Source organism: Paroedura picta, chromosome 4 (assembly GCF_049243985.1).
Source record: "Paroedura picta isolate Pp20150507F chromosome 4, Ppicta_v3.0, whole genome shotgun sequence".
NCBI classification, from domain to species: Eukaryota; Metazoa; Chordata; class Lepidosauria; order Squamata; family Gekkonidae; genus Paroedura; species Paroedura picta.
In genome coordinates, this window is record NC_135372.1 from 74,834,451 (window position 1) to 74,852,133 (window position 17,683).

Consider the following 17,683-nt stretch of genomic DNA (forward strand, 5'->3'; position numbering starts at 1 on the left):
TTAAAAACTGTAGCTAAACATGCAGGCAAGTGCATCCAAGTAGCTTTTGAACCTGCTTTTTCTTGAATAATAGTCCTTTTGTGACATATATGTAATTTAATAAATAAATATAGGACAAATGAGAACTGAAACTGAGGTAGGGTAACTGGAGTTCTCCCAGGATTACAGCTGGGCATATTCACCAAGGAAAAAAGGCACTTTTCTCATGTGAGCTTTCCTGATTCAGTAAAAACTCAAATAAACCAAATCAAAGATTCAGTGCATCAATTCGATTTTGGCCAATTCAGAAAACTTGAACTGATTCAACTGAATCAGCTACTAGATAGCTGATCCTGCTGCAGAGAGAAACTTCTCCAGGGACCACCTATTTGGCAGGCTGTAGGGGGAGAAAAAGCCTTCACACAAACCGAAAAACAGCTGGAAAGAAGCCTCTTTGGGGATCAGCTGTTTGGCAGCTTAGGAGGCATTTAAAGGGATTTAGAAAAGGGCAACAGACAGGCTTGGCATCTGCTGAGCCAGCCCCAGGAGTGTTGGGGAAGGCAGGAGTTGGGCTGACATGTCACCTCTGCACCCAACCTGTCTGATCCCAATCTGCAGCCAGCTCCAGGAGGGTCAGGGAAGGTTGGTTCAGGGCGGATATATTACTCAACATGAGTTATTAATCAATAAATATAATATACATTAATATAATAGGTTGTTTCCAAAAAATTTCACTTTGCTAATGATGATGCCTTTATTTGTTTAGAGATTCTATGTCTCACCTTTCTAGAGATCTCTCAGGGTGATTAACAGTCACAATAAAAGCTAAAACTAAAAGCTCCGTCACAAATTATAATAAATTGGAACCAGCATTTTAAAAGGACCCGCTAGGTTTATAAAGTCAGCATAAAAACAAAGAATCAGTATTTCTGAAACAGTCCTCAGTCTAGTAGAAAGCCAGAAAAACAGCACTAAAAAGATGGAGGCCTTTAGTTAAATGCTTAGGCAAAAAATTCTGCTTCTAAATGACTTGTGGGCAGTAATAAAGACCAACTAATTGTCTGGCCTGGGCAAAAAGAAACAATTTGGCATGGCATCTAAAAGACAAAGTCAGGGATAGATAAATCTGTAGAGGAAAGGCATTCCAGAAACCCCATCGCTTGGAAAAATAGTTGTGTTCCACTGGCAGAAGTCTCCTTGGACAAGTGAAGGATCCATAATTAATTGAATGAAACATTGGAATCCAGTCTCTTATCTGTAAACCACCCGTGGCGCCGCAGGCGCCACAGACTAAATAAAACAGTAAGGGGTTCTGGGGCCGGATGAGTCCGGGATGAGGAAGGGTCCAGATTGGACCCTTCCTCATGACAGACAATCGGAGGTACCAATCGGCAGACGCGAAGCACCTGCCGATTGGTCCCTCCGATTCCCAGCCCCAGGAACTGTGAGCCGCGTGCAGCGCAGCTCACAGTTGCTCCCGGCCTGACACAGCGAGAGGCGCAAAGCGCCTCTCGCCGCGTCAGGCCGCCGCCTGGGGGAGCCCCCGGCAGTCGCTTCTGCCGGGGCCGGGGCTGGGGCGCCCGAGCCGGCAGGAGCACCCGACCCGGCAGAAGCCGCTCCCGGCCGCCTCCGACGTTCTCCCGGCTTCTGCCGGGCCGGGCGCTCCCTCACCGTGGCGAAGGAGTGCCTGACCTGGCAGAAGCCGTTCCCGCTGACCTCCGACGTTCTCCCGCTCCGTCCCCCCCCAACCAGCAAGCAGCCGCCGCAATAGGAACCTGGAGGATCGCCAACTCAAGCTCCTCCATCGGGACTGCGAGTGCTCGCCACAGCTTTCCACAAGCGCCTGCTGCGCTCCGGCGGTGGCTGGACTACCAGCCCCAGCATGCATTGCATCCCCGTGCAATGCATGCCGGAAACAGGGAGGGGTGGGGGGATGAGCAGGGGGGAGGAAGCGCTCATCCATGTTGTCTGCAGCCCGGGAGCCCGGCCCTAGGTTGCCTGCGTGCCCCATCGACCTTTCCCAGCTTCCGCGAAGCCGCCTGCTGAGGGTTTCCCGCAGCAGTCCCTGGCGCGACTCCTCCTCCTCCTCCTCTGTGCATGCCTCCTGCTCTATCGGCAGCAGCCCAACAGGTGAGCCCAGGCACACAACTGTGAGGGGGACAGGGGGAGAGCCTCCTAGGGCCCGCTGTATTTAGCGTACAGCGGGCTTAACTTCTAGTATCTATATAAAACATTTATGAAAAGCAAAAGACTAGAATGAGATAATAAACTGAGGATACTTCCGCACTCGTTCAAAATTGCACAATGGTTGCAAATTGAAATTGCTACTAATTTGCTGTTATGCACAACGTCGTTGACAATCTGCCACACTCCTGAAACCGATCCGCAAAAAGCGCTTTGTTTTAGCGCTTTTAGGGAAATCCCAAAAAGTGGATTCACCCTCCGGAAAGCGCTACCCTCTTGCAACCAATCTGCAACACTAGTGGGAAAGTTCTGTGCATTACCATTGTTGCGGTTTCTGCAAAGTCCCTCCCCCTGGGTCCCTCCTCTGATCTTCCGGTGAAGCGATTGCCATTTTTTTTCTCGTAGCGAGCGGAGATCAACGCACCGGCGAGCCTTCGTTTACCCAGCGAGGCTTCCCCAGCTGCAGTCCCTCCCCAGAGCTGTTTTAAGTCACCAAGCACCAAGCAACACACAGCCCCATTTGCTGGTTTATTTTCCCTTTATTTTTCACTGTATTTTCGGCTGAAAATCGCGCCCATGTGGGGGGGGGGTATTTTTTTTCCACTCGGGGGGAGCGTGGCAACAATGAAACGGCAGTTCAAACACCACCTGCTAGCTAGATGGGTCTCTCCGTTGCAACGAATCAACGCAGATTCGTTGCAACGTGTATTTCTTTTTTTAAAAAACCTTCCTTAAAGGGAAACGGGCTTTTCGGGAGCTGCTGGTTTGATTGACGGCCAGGGGCAGGACAAAGCTCGGCAATATCGCTTCCTGGCTAGCGATTTTTGCCAAGACTGGAAACCTGTGGGAAACAATAGAAACGCAACTGGATTCCACTACAAAGGCAGGTATGCATAACGACATATTCCACTATTTAAAATGGCGTTTTTTCGTTCTGAAACCAATTTGCTACATAGATCCTGGTGCGGAATGGCCCTGAGCAATTCCCTTTTTTTGTACAAGGACTATGATAAGGTGAAGAATCATGGAAAAGTTTCTGTTCCTATATATGATGTCTGTACTTCAATCAATAAAGTGACTTCCTCTAGCTAGGATTGCTAGTTTCCCCCCTGAATGAATATTCATTCATTCATTCATTCATTCATTCATTCATTCATTCATTCATTCATTTGACTTTTAGCCCGCTGCTCCCAGAACCGGCTCGCAGTGGGTTACATAAAAATTCAATCATACAATAAAACCCATTAAAACCCACTAAAACCCCCATACAAATTTCAGTGATTCCAGGTGGCAAGACTCTTATACTTTCCAAAGAACTTACAGAGGCAACATGGGGATGGTCGGAGCTGGATGTAATCGCTCCAGCCGGGGGGGGGGTACCCGTTATATTGGCTCTAGCACTGGCCTCGACCATAAACCTGGTGGAAGAGCTCCGTTTTGCAAGCCTTCCAGAAAGCAGAGAGCTCTCTGAGGGCCCACAGCTCCTCCAGGAGCTCATTCCACCAGGTAGGGGCCAGGTCCAAAATGGCCATGGCCCTGGTCGAGGTCAGGCGAGTCTCCCTAGGGCCAAGAATGTTCAATAAGTTGGAATCTGCTAAGCATAAAGCTCTGCCAGGGACGTAGGGCATGAGGCGATCCCTCAAATATGTGGGTCCCAGACCGCGAAGGGCCTTCAAGGTCAGCACCATGACCTTGATCCGGCCACAACTGGTAGCTAATGCAGTTGCCTCAACACTGGCTGAATATGGGCAGTCCAAGACACACCAGTGAGGACCCTAGCAGCTGCATTCTGCACCAGCTGCAATTTCCGGGTCAGGGTCAAGGGCAGGACCATGTAGAGTGAGTTACAGAACTCAATTCTGGAAGTGACCTTTGCATGCATCACGATAGCTAGGTTTTCAGATGAAAGGTAGGGCGCTAGTAGCTGAGCCTGGCGAAGATGAAAAATGCCTGGCTAGCTACCTTCTTGACCTGTGCCTCCATAGTTAGTGAGGAATCTAAGGTCACCCCCACATTCCTAACTTGCAACGCAATAGACAGTTGTGGCCCTGCCGGGGAATGGGAGAATAAACATGCTGCCTGATCCAATCCCATCCTACCCAGCCACAGGACCTCCGTCTTGGAGGGATTGAGTCTCAGATGGCTCTGCTCGAGCCATCCAGTCATGGCCTCCAAATATCTGGCAAATGGTTCTGGGGGGAGTTCCAGGGGGATGCCCATAAGGAGACAGAATTGGGTATCATCAGCATGCTGATGACACACCAACCCATACTTCCGGACCAGTTGGGCCAGAGGGCACACAAATAGGGGTAAGGTTGCCAGCTCCAGTTTGGGAAATTCCTGGAGAATTGGGGATGGAACCTGGGGGGGACAGGAATCTCAGTAGGGTACAACATCAGAGTCCACTCTACAAAGCATCCATTTTCTCCAGGGGACCTGGTTTCGTCTAAAGATGACCTATAATTCTAGAGAATCCCTAGGTCCCATCTGGAGGCTAGCATGCTTACTTCTGTCTCCAGATTTTGGGTTTTTACTTAGCATTTCTCTTAAAGCACTTTGCAAAAGAGGAAATCTTACCAAATTTCACAAACAGTACCCCAGTTGTAGAAACAGTCTTCTTGCCATTTGTTGCCACACACTGAAAGTAGCCGGTGTCTGTGGTATCCAGATTTCTTATCCGTAATCGAGACCCATAGCTTGTTGCGCGGAAAGATATTCTCCTGGGTTCTTGTACAACAGGAGCATCATTTTTCAGCCAGCGCACAGTTGGAGGAGGATTGCCAGAGACTTTGCAATGCAGTTCTGCTGTTTGGCCTAGCGTAGTAGTGATATTGTTCATAGGCTCATCAAGTGTCAAGAAATAATCTGTCAAAAATACAAAGATGAGTGTTAGAAATAGCAAGCATTTCTGAAACTATTTTTTCAAAAACAATCAGATCCTAGCCTTTAGCAGCACTGAGAAAATGTTGTGGAGTGTATGTCTACTTTTTCAGATATGGCTAGTGGTCACTTATGCTGGTATCAAGCCTGGGTAAATGGGGAGGACTAAGGAAATACCTGGCAACCTACTATGTAAATAAATTGCCAAGGAAATCCTATGGTAAAGCTCTCAAATGATATCAACATGGTGTCCAATGGTGAGCTTCTCAGGCTAGAAGGTATCCAACAATTGACTGAAGAAGATCAAGGACCTACAGCACGTAGCCCTGGATTTTATGACATGCCTGGGGCAAATCCTGCAGGAACCCCAGGTGCTGATGTTTCCAATGGTGAAAGCAAGGGTCTGTGCTTTATGAAGATGCACTGAATAACAACTTGGGAAGTTAGAGGACTGACTCAAGGAAAATTGGAAATTGTCAAAACAGAAATGGTCCAATTGAATATTGACCTCCTTGGCATGTGAATCACATTGGACAGATGATGGTTTCTTGCAATTGCAGGATTTCACCATCTACTCCCCCTCCCCCTCACTGGAAGTCTTCAAGCAAAGGTTGGGTACACACTTTTCTTGGATGCTTTAGGATGCTTAGGGCTGATCCTGTGTTGAGCAGCGGGTTGGACCAGATGGCCTGTATGCCCCCTTCCAACTCTATGATTCTATGATTCTATGATTCTATGATTCTATTTAGAACACCACAATTCTGTCATGAAAATTGGTTTCACATCATGAACACTTGGTTCAAACAGAATAAATGTTGCCTATACACTTGTACATCATCAAATGGACTACACAGGAACCAAATCAACTATATATCTTATGTAGTTGAAGATGATCCAGTTCAATCCTTGCTGTCAAACCATATCCAAGTGCTGACTGCGGTTCAGATAATGAACTGTTAGTGGCTAAAATCAAAACAAAACTCCAAAACATCAAGAACACATCAGGGTTAAAGAAGTTCTATGTAAATAAAATTCTGCTCACATATGCAGTGGAGGTGAAAAATTGATTTCAACTATTGGATGTAACAGAGAATATGCCTGATGAACTGTGGATGGAAATTCAATCAACTGTTGTTGAAATAGAAGTTAAACACATATCATACAAGAAGCCAGAAAAAGGTCAAAATGGCTCTCTCAGATGAAATTATAAGAATAGCTGAATGTAGAAAAGCAGCAAAAGTGCATGCAAAAGGGAGGAAGCAAGAATATTAAATGCAGAATTTCAAAGGGCAGCAAAAATAGACAATGAAGAATATCAGAATCAGAAATGCAAGCAGTTGGAAAAAAAATACAAAAAGGGACTCTAGAAATGCTCTTTCACAAATAATGAGGTTCCAAATGCCATTTGCTGCTTGCAAAAGCATTATCAAAGATAAATAGAAGAAGGAACTGACTGACCATCAGAGCAACAAGAACAGGTGGAAGGAATACACAGAAGAACTATACGCATGCAGAAGTTCGCTCTCTTCACAATGAAAAAGAAACAGAAACAGAACTTGAACTGGCCATTCTTGCTGGCCTTGAGTCAACTTTCAAACTTGAGTCAACTGTCAAACAAAAGGCCCCAGGCACTGACATCATACCCGTGGAATTGCTGAGATGTGTAGCAATTAAAACCTTGTGTGAGAAAATCTGGGAAACTAATAACTGGCCAGAGGAGTGGAAACGGTCTGACTTTATCCCATTATCATTAAAAAGTCACTCAAAAAACTGTTCTAATTATTGTACAATAGTCCTCATTTCTCATGCTAGTAAGACCCGGCTCAAAATCATACAATACATAGCAACAACCTTTGAAGGAGAATTACCAGATGTTCAAGCTGGCTTTTGATGGGGGTGTGGCACTCATGATCACATAGCAAATTTGCGCTGGATTTTGGAAAAGTCACAGAAGTATCAGAAGTATGTCTACATCTGCTTTATTGGCTAGAAGAAAGCTTTTGATTGTGTGGATCACAACAAATTGTGGGAAGTCCTGCAAAATTTGCGGGTGCCAGTTCATTTGATCAAGCTCATGCAATCACTCTACGCAAACCGTGAAGTCACTGTACGTACGCTATTTGGTGACACTGAATGGTTCAAAATAGAGAAAGGAGTGAGCCAATATGGTATTCTTTCCCACTTCCTGTTTAACTTATATGCTGAGATCATTATGAGAGAGATTGGACTCAAAGAATCAAACACTGGTATTAAGATTGGAGGAAGGAATATAAATAATCTTTGGTATGCTGATGACACTATCCTCTTATCAGAAACTAAGGAAGGCCTAGAACAGTTGATTACAAAGGTCAATGAAGCGAGTCAGAAATTTGGCCTTAAGCACTAAAAAGACAAAAATAATACAATTGCAAATAACAGACATATTGCAATAGCAATTGATGCTGAAGAGATTGATTGCATTCAAGAATTCATTTTTCTAGGATCACAAATTGATCAGACTAGTTATTGTAATATGGAAATTAAACATCAGTTTGTTCTGGGTTGCTCATCAATGACGAGCTTGAACCAGACATGGAAAAGCAAGGACATAAGCCTGACCTACAAATGTAGATTAGTTAGAACTATCATATTTCCAATAGCCACTTATGGTTGTGAAAGTTGCACAATAAAAAATCAGACAAGAGAAGAACTGATTTTGGTGTTGGAGCAGGTTTCTGTGAGTTCCCGGGACAGCAAAAATCACAAACAAGGAAATACTACAGCACATAAAGCCTGATATATCACTTGTAGGCAACATCACAAAACTCTGGCTCACTTACTTTGGCCATATCACATGATCCAAATCACTGGAGAAAGCAAGTATGCTAGGATTGGTCAGTGGAAAATGGAAACCAGGCTGACAAAGAACGTGGTGGTTACATATGATCAAAATAGACATCAGCCAGAACATTAAAAAAACTAAAAGAAGTGGTGCAAGATTGGAAATTCTGGTGGCAGTTGTGCCATAGGATCATGAAGAGTGAGACTCAACTGAATGGATGACAACTAAATCATCATCATCATCATCATCATCATCATCATCATCATCATCATCATCATGCTGATCCTAATTCAAGCATTTCAAGGGATGAAGAGTTCCTATCTATATTGAGTTCCTGGTTCTGTTCTGTTAAGTATCACACTACCCTTTCTTCTTTTGTTTGTGTATTCTATTGTAAGAAAATGAGGTTCCGTCCATTCAGGGTTTACACAGATGTAATGACTTTCGATCTGTGTATGCATATAACTGTTACTGTAGTACACAAACAAAAATACAGTATGAGAAAAATGGCCATATTCATTTACTGATTTCTATTTCATCCGTTTTTATTACAGACTAGAAAAGAAGCCCATTGCATACGAAATACAACAGGCTCTAGGCCCGCCCCCAACAGTGCTGGCAGCACAAAGAGTGCACAGGCAGCCAGGGAACTTTGGGGAAGCAGGGGGAGGTGGCGGCCAGTCCTCCTCCCTCTCTGCCACCCTCCAGAGCCCCGCAGAGTGTCAAAGAGACAGCCGTGGGGATTTGGAGGGTGGGGGAGGTAGTGGCCATTCCCCCCGCCCTCCCCGCCACCCTCCAGAGCTCCATGGATTGCCATAGAGGCAGCTGTGGAGCTTTAGAGGGAGTGAGAGGCACAGGCCAGTCCCCCCTCCCTTTCTACCCTTCCAGAGCCCCCCAGAGCACCGCAGAGGCAGCTGCTGGGCTTTGGGGGGAATGTGGTGGACATTGTCCCCCTCCCTGCATTCCCCCCAGCACTTGAAGCTCCAGTGAGGTGGAGAAGGGCTGCCACTGGGTCCATGAAGGGCTGGCATGCCCTATCTCTGCATTGCTGAGGTTTCCTGGGGTGAATGTGCCATCCCTCCACTTCATCTTGGGAACATGGAGAAAGGGCATGTTGGGCCTTTCCAGTCCTAGTGGAAGCCCTGGGCGGACCCACCTCTTCCCCCCCTGAACACTGCTGAAAGTCCCAGTGAAATTACAATACGAAAAAGGAAGAAAGGTTGAAAACATATACAGAGAAAAACAGAACCTTTCCAAGGCAATTGGTACAATAAATTTTATATATCAATAATTTTTTTAAGGACCAACCAAAATGGTTTCTAGATATACTCCATTTTCACAATTTTTCTTCAACCAATTTTTATATATAGATAGGCCACCGGCTCTGTAAAGTATTGTGGGGAATGTTTTTTGACTGACATTTCCCACAATACTTTACAGAGCCGGTGGCCTATCTATATATAAAAATTGGTTGATAAGAGTATAAGGAATCAACCACTGAAGAAAAATTGTGAAAACGGAGTATATCTAGAAACCGTTTTGGTTGGTCCTTAAAAAAAATTATTGATATATAAAATTTATTGTACCAATTGCCTTGGAAAGGTTCTGTTTTTCTCTGAAAGTCCCAGTGAGGCAGGGAAGGGCTCCTACTGGGCCCCAGGAGGGCTGGCATGGCCTGTCTCCACATCACTGAGGTTTTCCAGGGCAAAGGGGAGGGCAGGCTTGGCACTGGCCCTCCCCCTTACACCAGGAAGCCTCATGGACACAGAGGAAGGCCTCAGTAGCCCTTCTGGGTTCACTGGGAGCCCTGGGAGGAGCCACTTCCCTCCCCCCATCCCTGGAAGCACCTCTGCTCCCGGTGACGTGGGGGCACCAAATGGCAGTAAGTGCCTGTCAGGTGTCATCGCTGGGTTTGGGGGGGGGGGGCGGCCAATCAGTCCTACTGAGATTCATTGACTCCACTGACTCAGTGGAGTCAATGTATCTCATTGATGCCACTCCAGCTATTGGTCTACTGCTATAGCACTCACATTAGAACATGTTTAAAAAACTCTGAGTAAGATAGCATGGCAAAAAAGAAGGAGGGGAGAAGTCGCATGATTTCAAATGACCCTAGCACTTCAAAGGGAGTTCATTATATGAAACCCCAGCTTGCTGGTGATATGAAAACAATGCATATGAAGGAGCTGAACTGTATGGACGGGTGACTTGGCACCTAAGGCAGCTGCTTGCTGAACTACAAGCTACCTCCATATGTCTAACATGCTGTGCGAACACAATGGTTTAAAGTTAACTAAAATGCTTACTAAACTATAACAAGAAACTCTCCAATGAAGCCAAGGACTCACTCCACTAATTACAGAGGAATTGGACTTTATCTACAGAGAACCTGAGATTTTAAAAATCATCTTAAGAATGTTCATGCTCAGGGTTGTGAGCTGATCATATGATAAGATGATCAAAGATTATTTCATTTTGTGGAGAAGTGGAATGTTAAACCGACATCTACAGACATGTTAAGCTCTTCTAATCCATTTTAGCATCTTCTTTCAAATGCTACTTGAAATACTTTTAAAATAATGCATCTTTTGGATTAAAGAATTTTTAATAATGTGATAATAAAAATCAAGCCCTACATCATCCTGAAGCTCCACTGCATTCATTTCTAAATCACAAGTTCAATAATAGCTACTTAACCCAAAATGAGCACAGAAAACTACTATCTAGTGCAGGGATCCCCAACTTTTTTGAGCCTCTGAGCAAATTTCAAATTCTGACAGAGGGTGATGGGTGCAACTACTAAATGGCCACCTAGGAAAAAAGAGTCAGAGAGAGAGAAAATCAAATCAACACTGTAGTGGCAGGTATCACTGAAATGTTAGTTTAATCTGCACAGCCAAATAGGCAGTCAGAATCTGGCCCAATCCACCTTTTGGCAGGCACCAGGAAATGTTTTGGTGTCCCCTGACACCATACTGGGGATCCCTGATCTAGTGTATGAATTGCCCTCATCAGCTTTCATTTGAAATGACAACCTGGTTTGAAAGATTTACTGTTGTTTTTGTAGCATGTCACACACTTCAATATATGTAAACCTGCCAACTCTCATATAGGAGAAGAGCTGGTTTTTATACCCCACTTTTTACTACCCAAAGAAATCTCAAAGCAGCTTACAATCGCTTTCCCTTCATCTTTCCACATCAGACACCCTGTGAAGTATGTGAGACTGAAAGAGCTCTGACAGGACTGCTCTTCAAGAACAGAAGTATCAGGACTATGACTAGCCCAAGGTCACCCAGCTGGCTGTATGTGGAGGAGCAGGGAATCAAACCCAGATCGCTAGATTAGATGCCATTGTTCTTAATCACTACACCAAAGTAATCTCAGCTCCAATGGAAAGTCATCTTCATTCTGAACCGTTTCGCTTCATAGAATGACCTAAGCAATATTGACCAAAAAAGTAAATTGACTCAAAACACAATAAAATCCAGCCACTCGGCATACTGCATAAACTTTGCCACATAACCACATGTCACTAAATGTCAACTAATGTAAACTGAATGAAAGCTGTAATTTAAGGGCTGCAAAGATTCCACATGAATAGGTAGAAGGTATCAACAGTATTCAGATTTTAACAACTTTCAGACAATTCTCTGTGCTGTCATCTACACAGGTTCTCAATTTCTTTCAAGAGTATTTCTGATCCTTGGAATAAAAAGTGCCTGTTGCTCATTAAATATTGATTTCTTTTACATCTTCCTAGGACTAAAATGTATTTTACTATTACATACATACGATTACATACATTTAGACTGTCAGATCTCCTAAACACCTTACATTGTTGTATTGCTTTGAGAAGATATATACTCTATGGGAGAGGTAGTCAAACTGCGGCCCTCCAGATGTCCATGGACTACAATTCCCATGAGCCCCTGCCAGCATTTGCTGGCAGGGGCCCGTGGGAATTGTAGTCCATGGACATCTGGAGGGCCGCAGTTTGACTACCCCTGCTCTATGGTATTGGTAATATTTACCAGTCTTACACTAGTATGTAATTTATTACCCGCCACTCTCAGACAGCTGGCTGGAGGTAGGTTACAATAAGATATCTCCACAATAAAAACATAGAATCCGCAACCCTTGAAATACAGAACATACAGATGGCAGCAATCCCATCCCCCAAACCCTCGCTGACCCCAGACTCCTAGAGCCCCCTTTAAGCCTGTGCCTCAGGGGAAATAAGCAGGGAGGGCCCTGCAGGGGGCATAAAGTGACAGGCAGTACCTCAGATATGTTTGGACCTAGACAGTGGATGGCCTTAAAGGTCAAAACCAGAACCTTAAACCTGATCTGGAACACCACTGGCAACCAGTGCAGCTGCCTCAGGACAAGCTGGATGTGGGCCCCCCAAGATGTCCCTGTGGGATGCTAGCTGCTGCATTCTGGACCAGCTGTAATTTCTGAGTCAAGGGTAAGAGAAGGCCTGTGTAAAGAAAGTTACAGAAATCAAGCCTGGAGGTGATTAATCTTAAACTGATTGATAAGAATGGAATATACAACCCCGCCTCACCTCAAAACATAGGGTCAAACTAGATATTATGGCAGCCAAGGGTTCTCCCTGAAGCCACCAAAACCATTTTAGAGAAGAAATTGGCCATTTAAGAATTCTACAGGACTGGGTCTGCTTTCAAGCAAGAAGAGGAGATATTGTCATCATTCCACCACTGGTGCCTTTTCAAGTGTTTCAGTTCTTAAACAGGGAGAACAAGATCTGTTTTTTCCTACTGTACTGCAGCCCTCAGAGCATTTTTAATGGCATTGGCAGCCATTGGTTAGAATCCATGGCCGCCATAATGTGCATTTTGATCCATAAATGCTTTGGCTAGGAGATTTGCTTTTAATGACTTTATATGATCACGAGTTGTGATCTCATGAATCCTATCAACAAACAACCTCAATGTGTAATTAAATAGTTATGACCACTACTTTAATGAAGATGTCAAAGGGTTTTAACTGAATATTTTATGAGCAGACTGGGAAAAAGTGATCCCCCCCTCCCCCAAGATAGGCTTCTATCTAAGAGCCAGCTTGGTGTAGTAGGAGTGTGGACAAAGCAATACAACAATGTAAGGCAAGCCAGGCTTGATTCTGCCCTCCCCCACATGCAGCCAGCTAAGTGATCTTGGGCTCACCACGGCACTGATAAAGCTGTTCTGACCGGGCAGTGATATCAGGGCTCTCTCAGCCTCACCTACCTCACAGGGTGTCTGTTGTGGGGAGAGGAAAGGGAAGGCGACTGTAAGCTGCTTTGAGACTCCTTCGGGTAGAGAAAAGCAGCATATAAGAACCAACTCTTCTTCTTCCTCTCCTTCTTCTAATCTGCCCTGATGTGTTAAATAATGTGGGGGGGGGGGCTCACTGGAAAGAGTTTGTACATTCTTCAATTCCCACAACAGTCTGCATTTAATAGTCACACTAACAGTGCAGAGCTTGTGAGCAACGACATTCAAATCTGAGTATAAATTTTTTTTACTATACTAAACTAGATTGCACTTCAAAGATAGCAATGTAGCTGTATAATATAGTTAAAATGAGTAATACTAATTTTGTCCCATTGATGCTAATTTACCATATACAATGTTCCCAGAGACTCAAAACATGTCTGATGTACAATTAACAAATGTTGTTGACCAGTTTTTGATACACTGAAAAATAATGGATAGACCAAAGAATTATATGACACTGTTATAAGACAGATAGAGATAGAAATTCAAGAAACACTATTTAGAAAACATACCAGATACAAATATAAGGAGCTGCTGTACTGATTTATTTATTGTTGTTTTCCTGAACTGGAAGAGACTTTCAAATATATTTAGGCAAGAATACTTTCCAATCTTTTAACAGAGATTCTACTTAAGAAAACAAATAATGAAGATGCCAGAAACCAAACCTATAGTACATGTGGACACCTTTTGCTATATTTCACAGCCCTATAGGAGCCCCCTGGAATATCTAGTGGAGACAGAGAAATGCATGTTAGAATAACTGCAGGATCTTGAGAGGAGAGGGGGAAGGGCAGGAGGGAAAGAGAGGAACTGTGGTGCATCTGAAATTTGATGCATGCAGGGCTTCACTGACATCATCCTTCCCTGCCTTTCCTGCTGTTCATGTCACTTGCACTGAAAACAGGTCACAAAACAGAGCCTAGGATCAAACTGTGACCTTGGCATTTATATAGTTTTAGTGTGGTATCCTCAAGTCACAACAGAATTCACTTCCCTCAGCCTATAGGGAAGTGAAGGCATACATGTAAAAATAAATAGCTAAATTTCATTTAGGAATTTAAAGATTCTTCAGATTCAAGATTAGCAACTTTCATTTCATACTACCCACTTCTGAAAACACTTTCATAAAACAACTTAACATTTAAAATGTTGCTTAGAAACTAGAAATTCTTTAAAACAGATCACCTCTAATTTAATAACAGTCAATTCTAATTTTATTTGCAAAAATAATTTGCTCCTAGTCTTAAACCCTGGATGCCACATTTCAACCCACCTTCATTTTTTCTTCATGCCTGAGCTATAAACTTCTGAAAAATGCTGACAGACCCCTTACTGTAGCAGGCCTAGTAGGTGCCTTATAATGAACTTTAAAATTACTTGAGATAATATCTGGAAAGCTTGGCCTTCAATATGTTTTTGGTTTTGACCTGCTGCCAATCCAAACACTGCACATCATAAGTCACCTTCATGAGTCTAAGAGCATAAATTGGAGACATATAGTGTAAGATCTAAATATTACAATATATTTTAATTTTTGTGTTATGGAATAGTTGCAGCTGTTCTTTTACTCAAAGAAGCCTGAAATGTCTACAAGCACAAAATGTATAAGGAGAAATGTGCATACTGCCACAACTATGTAATGATACTGTTAAAACAGGAAACTTTCTCTGCATGTACTACTTTAAGAGACACTTGAATAGTGCTTAAAGTCAAAATACCAATTCTGGCAAAGGAATTTTTATCTTGATATGATTACTGCAGCTTAAATGTCTAGAGTGACATTTTATTGTTGTGACTACCTATGATGAATATTTCTATTTGGCAAACTAAAACTAGTAATGGCAATGTATAGTTAATTTTATATTATCTTGAATGTTTATTCAAGAGCAGCAGGGAAATCCAACATTGCATCCAAGAAAGTACAGTACATTATTGAAGTTGTTCAACCCTTTACTAAGACCTTTAATTTGAAATGTAAACATTATTTTTTATTTAAAAATCTTTGGTGTACTAAAGGATGGTTTCAAAAAGTATGGTAGAAACAGCAAAACAGGACCTTTTCTCACTGAGTTTTTCCAGCTACATTTTAAAATATGTAAATGTGGTATTTCCCTTATAAATAAGCATTTATCTTTACTCCAGAAACTGAAGATGAATATCATAGGATGTACACACAAACTAGAAAATAAACAAATAAAAAAGCTCCCCCCCCTTTTTTTCCCCCTTCCTTTTAAAGGCCATTTCAAACAGAGTCTTGCCACATCCAGATTTCAAGTTCTGACAAAATTGTGCAATTATGTTAGTGGGACGTCAGAGTTTTTGCAACAGAACCAATATTGTCTACAGTTTTTAAAGATTTATCTAACAGATCTCAGCTTAGTGTCCGTGGAAATTTTCTTCTTTCATAATGAACACAGTTTACAATTGAATTGGCTGGTCAAATTTACAAAATGGTATAGCACAGTGGTAAAACACAGATTGTCATGCAGAGGATTGCTGGCTCAAAATTCTCAGATGTCAGGTCTCAGGAATGACCTTCTTTTGGCTGGAGAGCCTCTGAAAACACTACTGATCAGAACACTGACCTACATGGAATGACAATTTGATTTGAAGGCAAAATCATTTCACATGATGAAGTATGGGAGTTGTGGCCTAGGATCACTGTAGAAGTAGTCCATAAACACCCAGTTTCTTCAAATGGAACTAAATCCTCTAGGCCAGATGAACAGCAGCCAAGGATATTAAAGAATTTGCAGATGTAATTACTGAGCATCTGTCCATTATTTTTGACAATTCTTGGAGAACAAGTGAAGTACCAGAAGACTGGAGGCAGGCAAATGTTGTCCCCATCTCCAAGAAGGGGGAAAAGGAGGATCCGGGTAACTACTGACCCGGCAGCCTGACGTCCATAGATGGCAAAATTTTTGAACAAATAATCAAATAGTCGGTCCTTGAGCACCTAGATGATAGAATCATAGAATCATAGAGTTGGAAGGGGCCATACAGGCCATCTAGTCCAACCCCCTGCTCAATGCAGGATCAGCCCAAAGCATCCTAAAGCATCCAAGAAAAGTGTGTATCCAACCTTTGCTTGAACACTGCCAGTGAGAGGGAGCTCACCACCTCCTTTGGCAGCGTATTCTACTGCGGAACTAGTCTGACTGTGAAAAAATTTTTCCTGATATCTAGCCTATATATCGTACTTGTAGTTTAAACCCATTACTGCGTGTCCTTTCCTCTGCAGCCAATGGGAACTGCATCCTGCCCTCCTCCAAATGACAACCTTTCAAATACTTAAAGATGGCTATCATGTCCCCTCTCAACCTCCTTTTCTCCAGGCTGAACATTCCCAAGTCCCTCAACCATCTTCATAGGTCTTGGTCCCTTGATGAACCATTACTATTAGGTGGATTGAGAAATGGTTGATGGATCGTACTCGAAGGGTGCTTGTAAATGGTTCACCATCTTCTTAGAGTGATGAATGGAGTGCCTCAGAGATCTGTCCTGGGCCCTGTGTTGTTCAATATATTTATAAATGATTTGGATGGAATAGATGGGGTTCTTATTGAATTTGCAGATGACACTAAACTGGAAGGGGTAGCAAACACACCAGAATACAGAATCAGAATACAAGATGATCTTGACAGGCTAGAAAACTGGGCTAAAATGAATAAAATTAATTTCCATAGTGATAAATGTAAAGTTCTTCATGTAGGCAAGAAAAATCATATGCATCATTATAGGATAGGCGATACTTATCTTGGCAGTAGTACATGTGAAAACGATCTGGGGGTCCTGGTATAACACAGAACATGAGTCAGGAATGTGACCCAGTAGCTAAAAAGGAAAATGGGATTTGGGGCTGTATTACAAGAAGTATAACGTTTAGATCATGTGAGGTGATGTTATCACTTTACTCCAGTCTGGTAAGACCTCATTTGGATTACTATGGTCAGTTTTGGGCACCACAACTGAAGAAAGATTTAGAGAAACTGGAGCATGTCCAGAAGAGGCCTGTCAAAAAAAGATGGAGCAGAGTTGTTTTCTGTTGCCCCAGAGGGTTGAACCAGAACCAATCAGTTGAAATTTTCAAAAGAATTTTTGGCTAAACATCCAGATGTTCCTGACAGAGCGATTCCTCAGTGGAACAGGCTTTCTCAGGAGGTGGTGGATTCTCCTTCTTTGGGAGTTTTTAAGCAGTGGCTAGATAGTCATCTGACAGAAGTGCTGACTTTATGAGTTTAGGCACATTGTGAGTGGGTGGGAAGGAAGGTATATCCCAGGGCCATTCCGCACCAAGATCTATGTGGCAAATTGGTTGCAGGGTGAAAAAACGGCATTTTAAATTGTGGAATTCATCGTTATGCATACCTGGCTTTGTAGTGGAATCCAGTTGCGTTTCTATCATTTCCCACAGGTTTCCGGTCTCGGCAAAAATCGCTAGCCAGGAAGCGATATTGCCGAGCTCGTCCTGCCCCTGGCCATCAAGCAGCCAATGGGCGGCCGTTATCATGATCCCAAAAAGCCCCTT

At 43.2% G+C, this 17,683-nt stretch overlaps 1 protein-coding gene across 1 annotated transcript in view; it reads right to left on the reverse strand.

Annotated features, from left to right (window-relative positions):
- Positions 1-17,683, reverse strand: part of ROR1 (receptor tyrosine kinase like orphan receptor 1) — a 252,572-nt gene that overhangs the window by 57,188 nt on the left and 177,701 nt on the right. Inside the window, exon 3 of the mRNA XM_077333470.1 lies at positions 4,741-5,028. Within this exon, the coding sequence (XP_077189585.1) occupies positions 4,741-5,028 (288 nt within the window). The remainder of the gene's footprint in view (positions 1-4,740; positions 5,029-17,683) is intronic.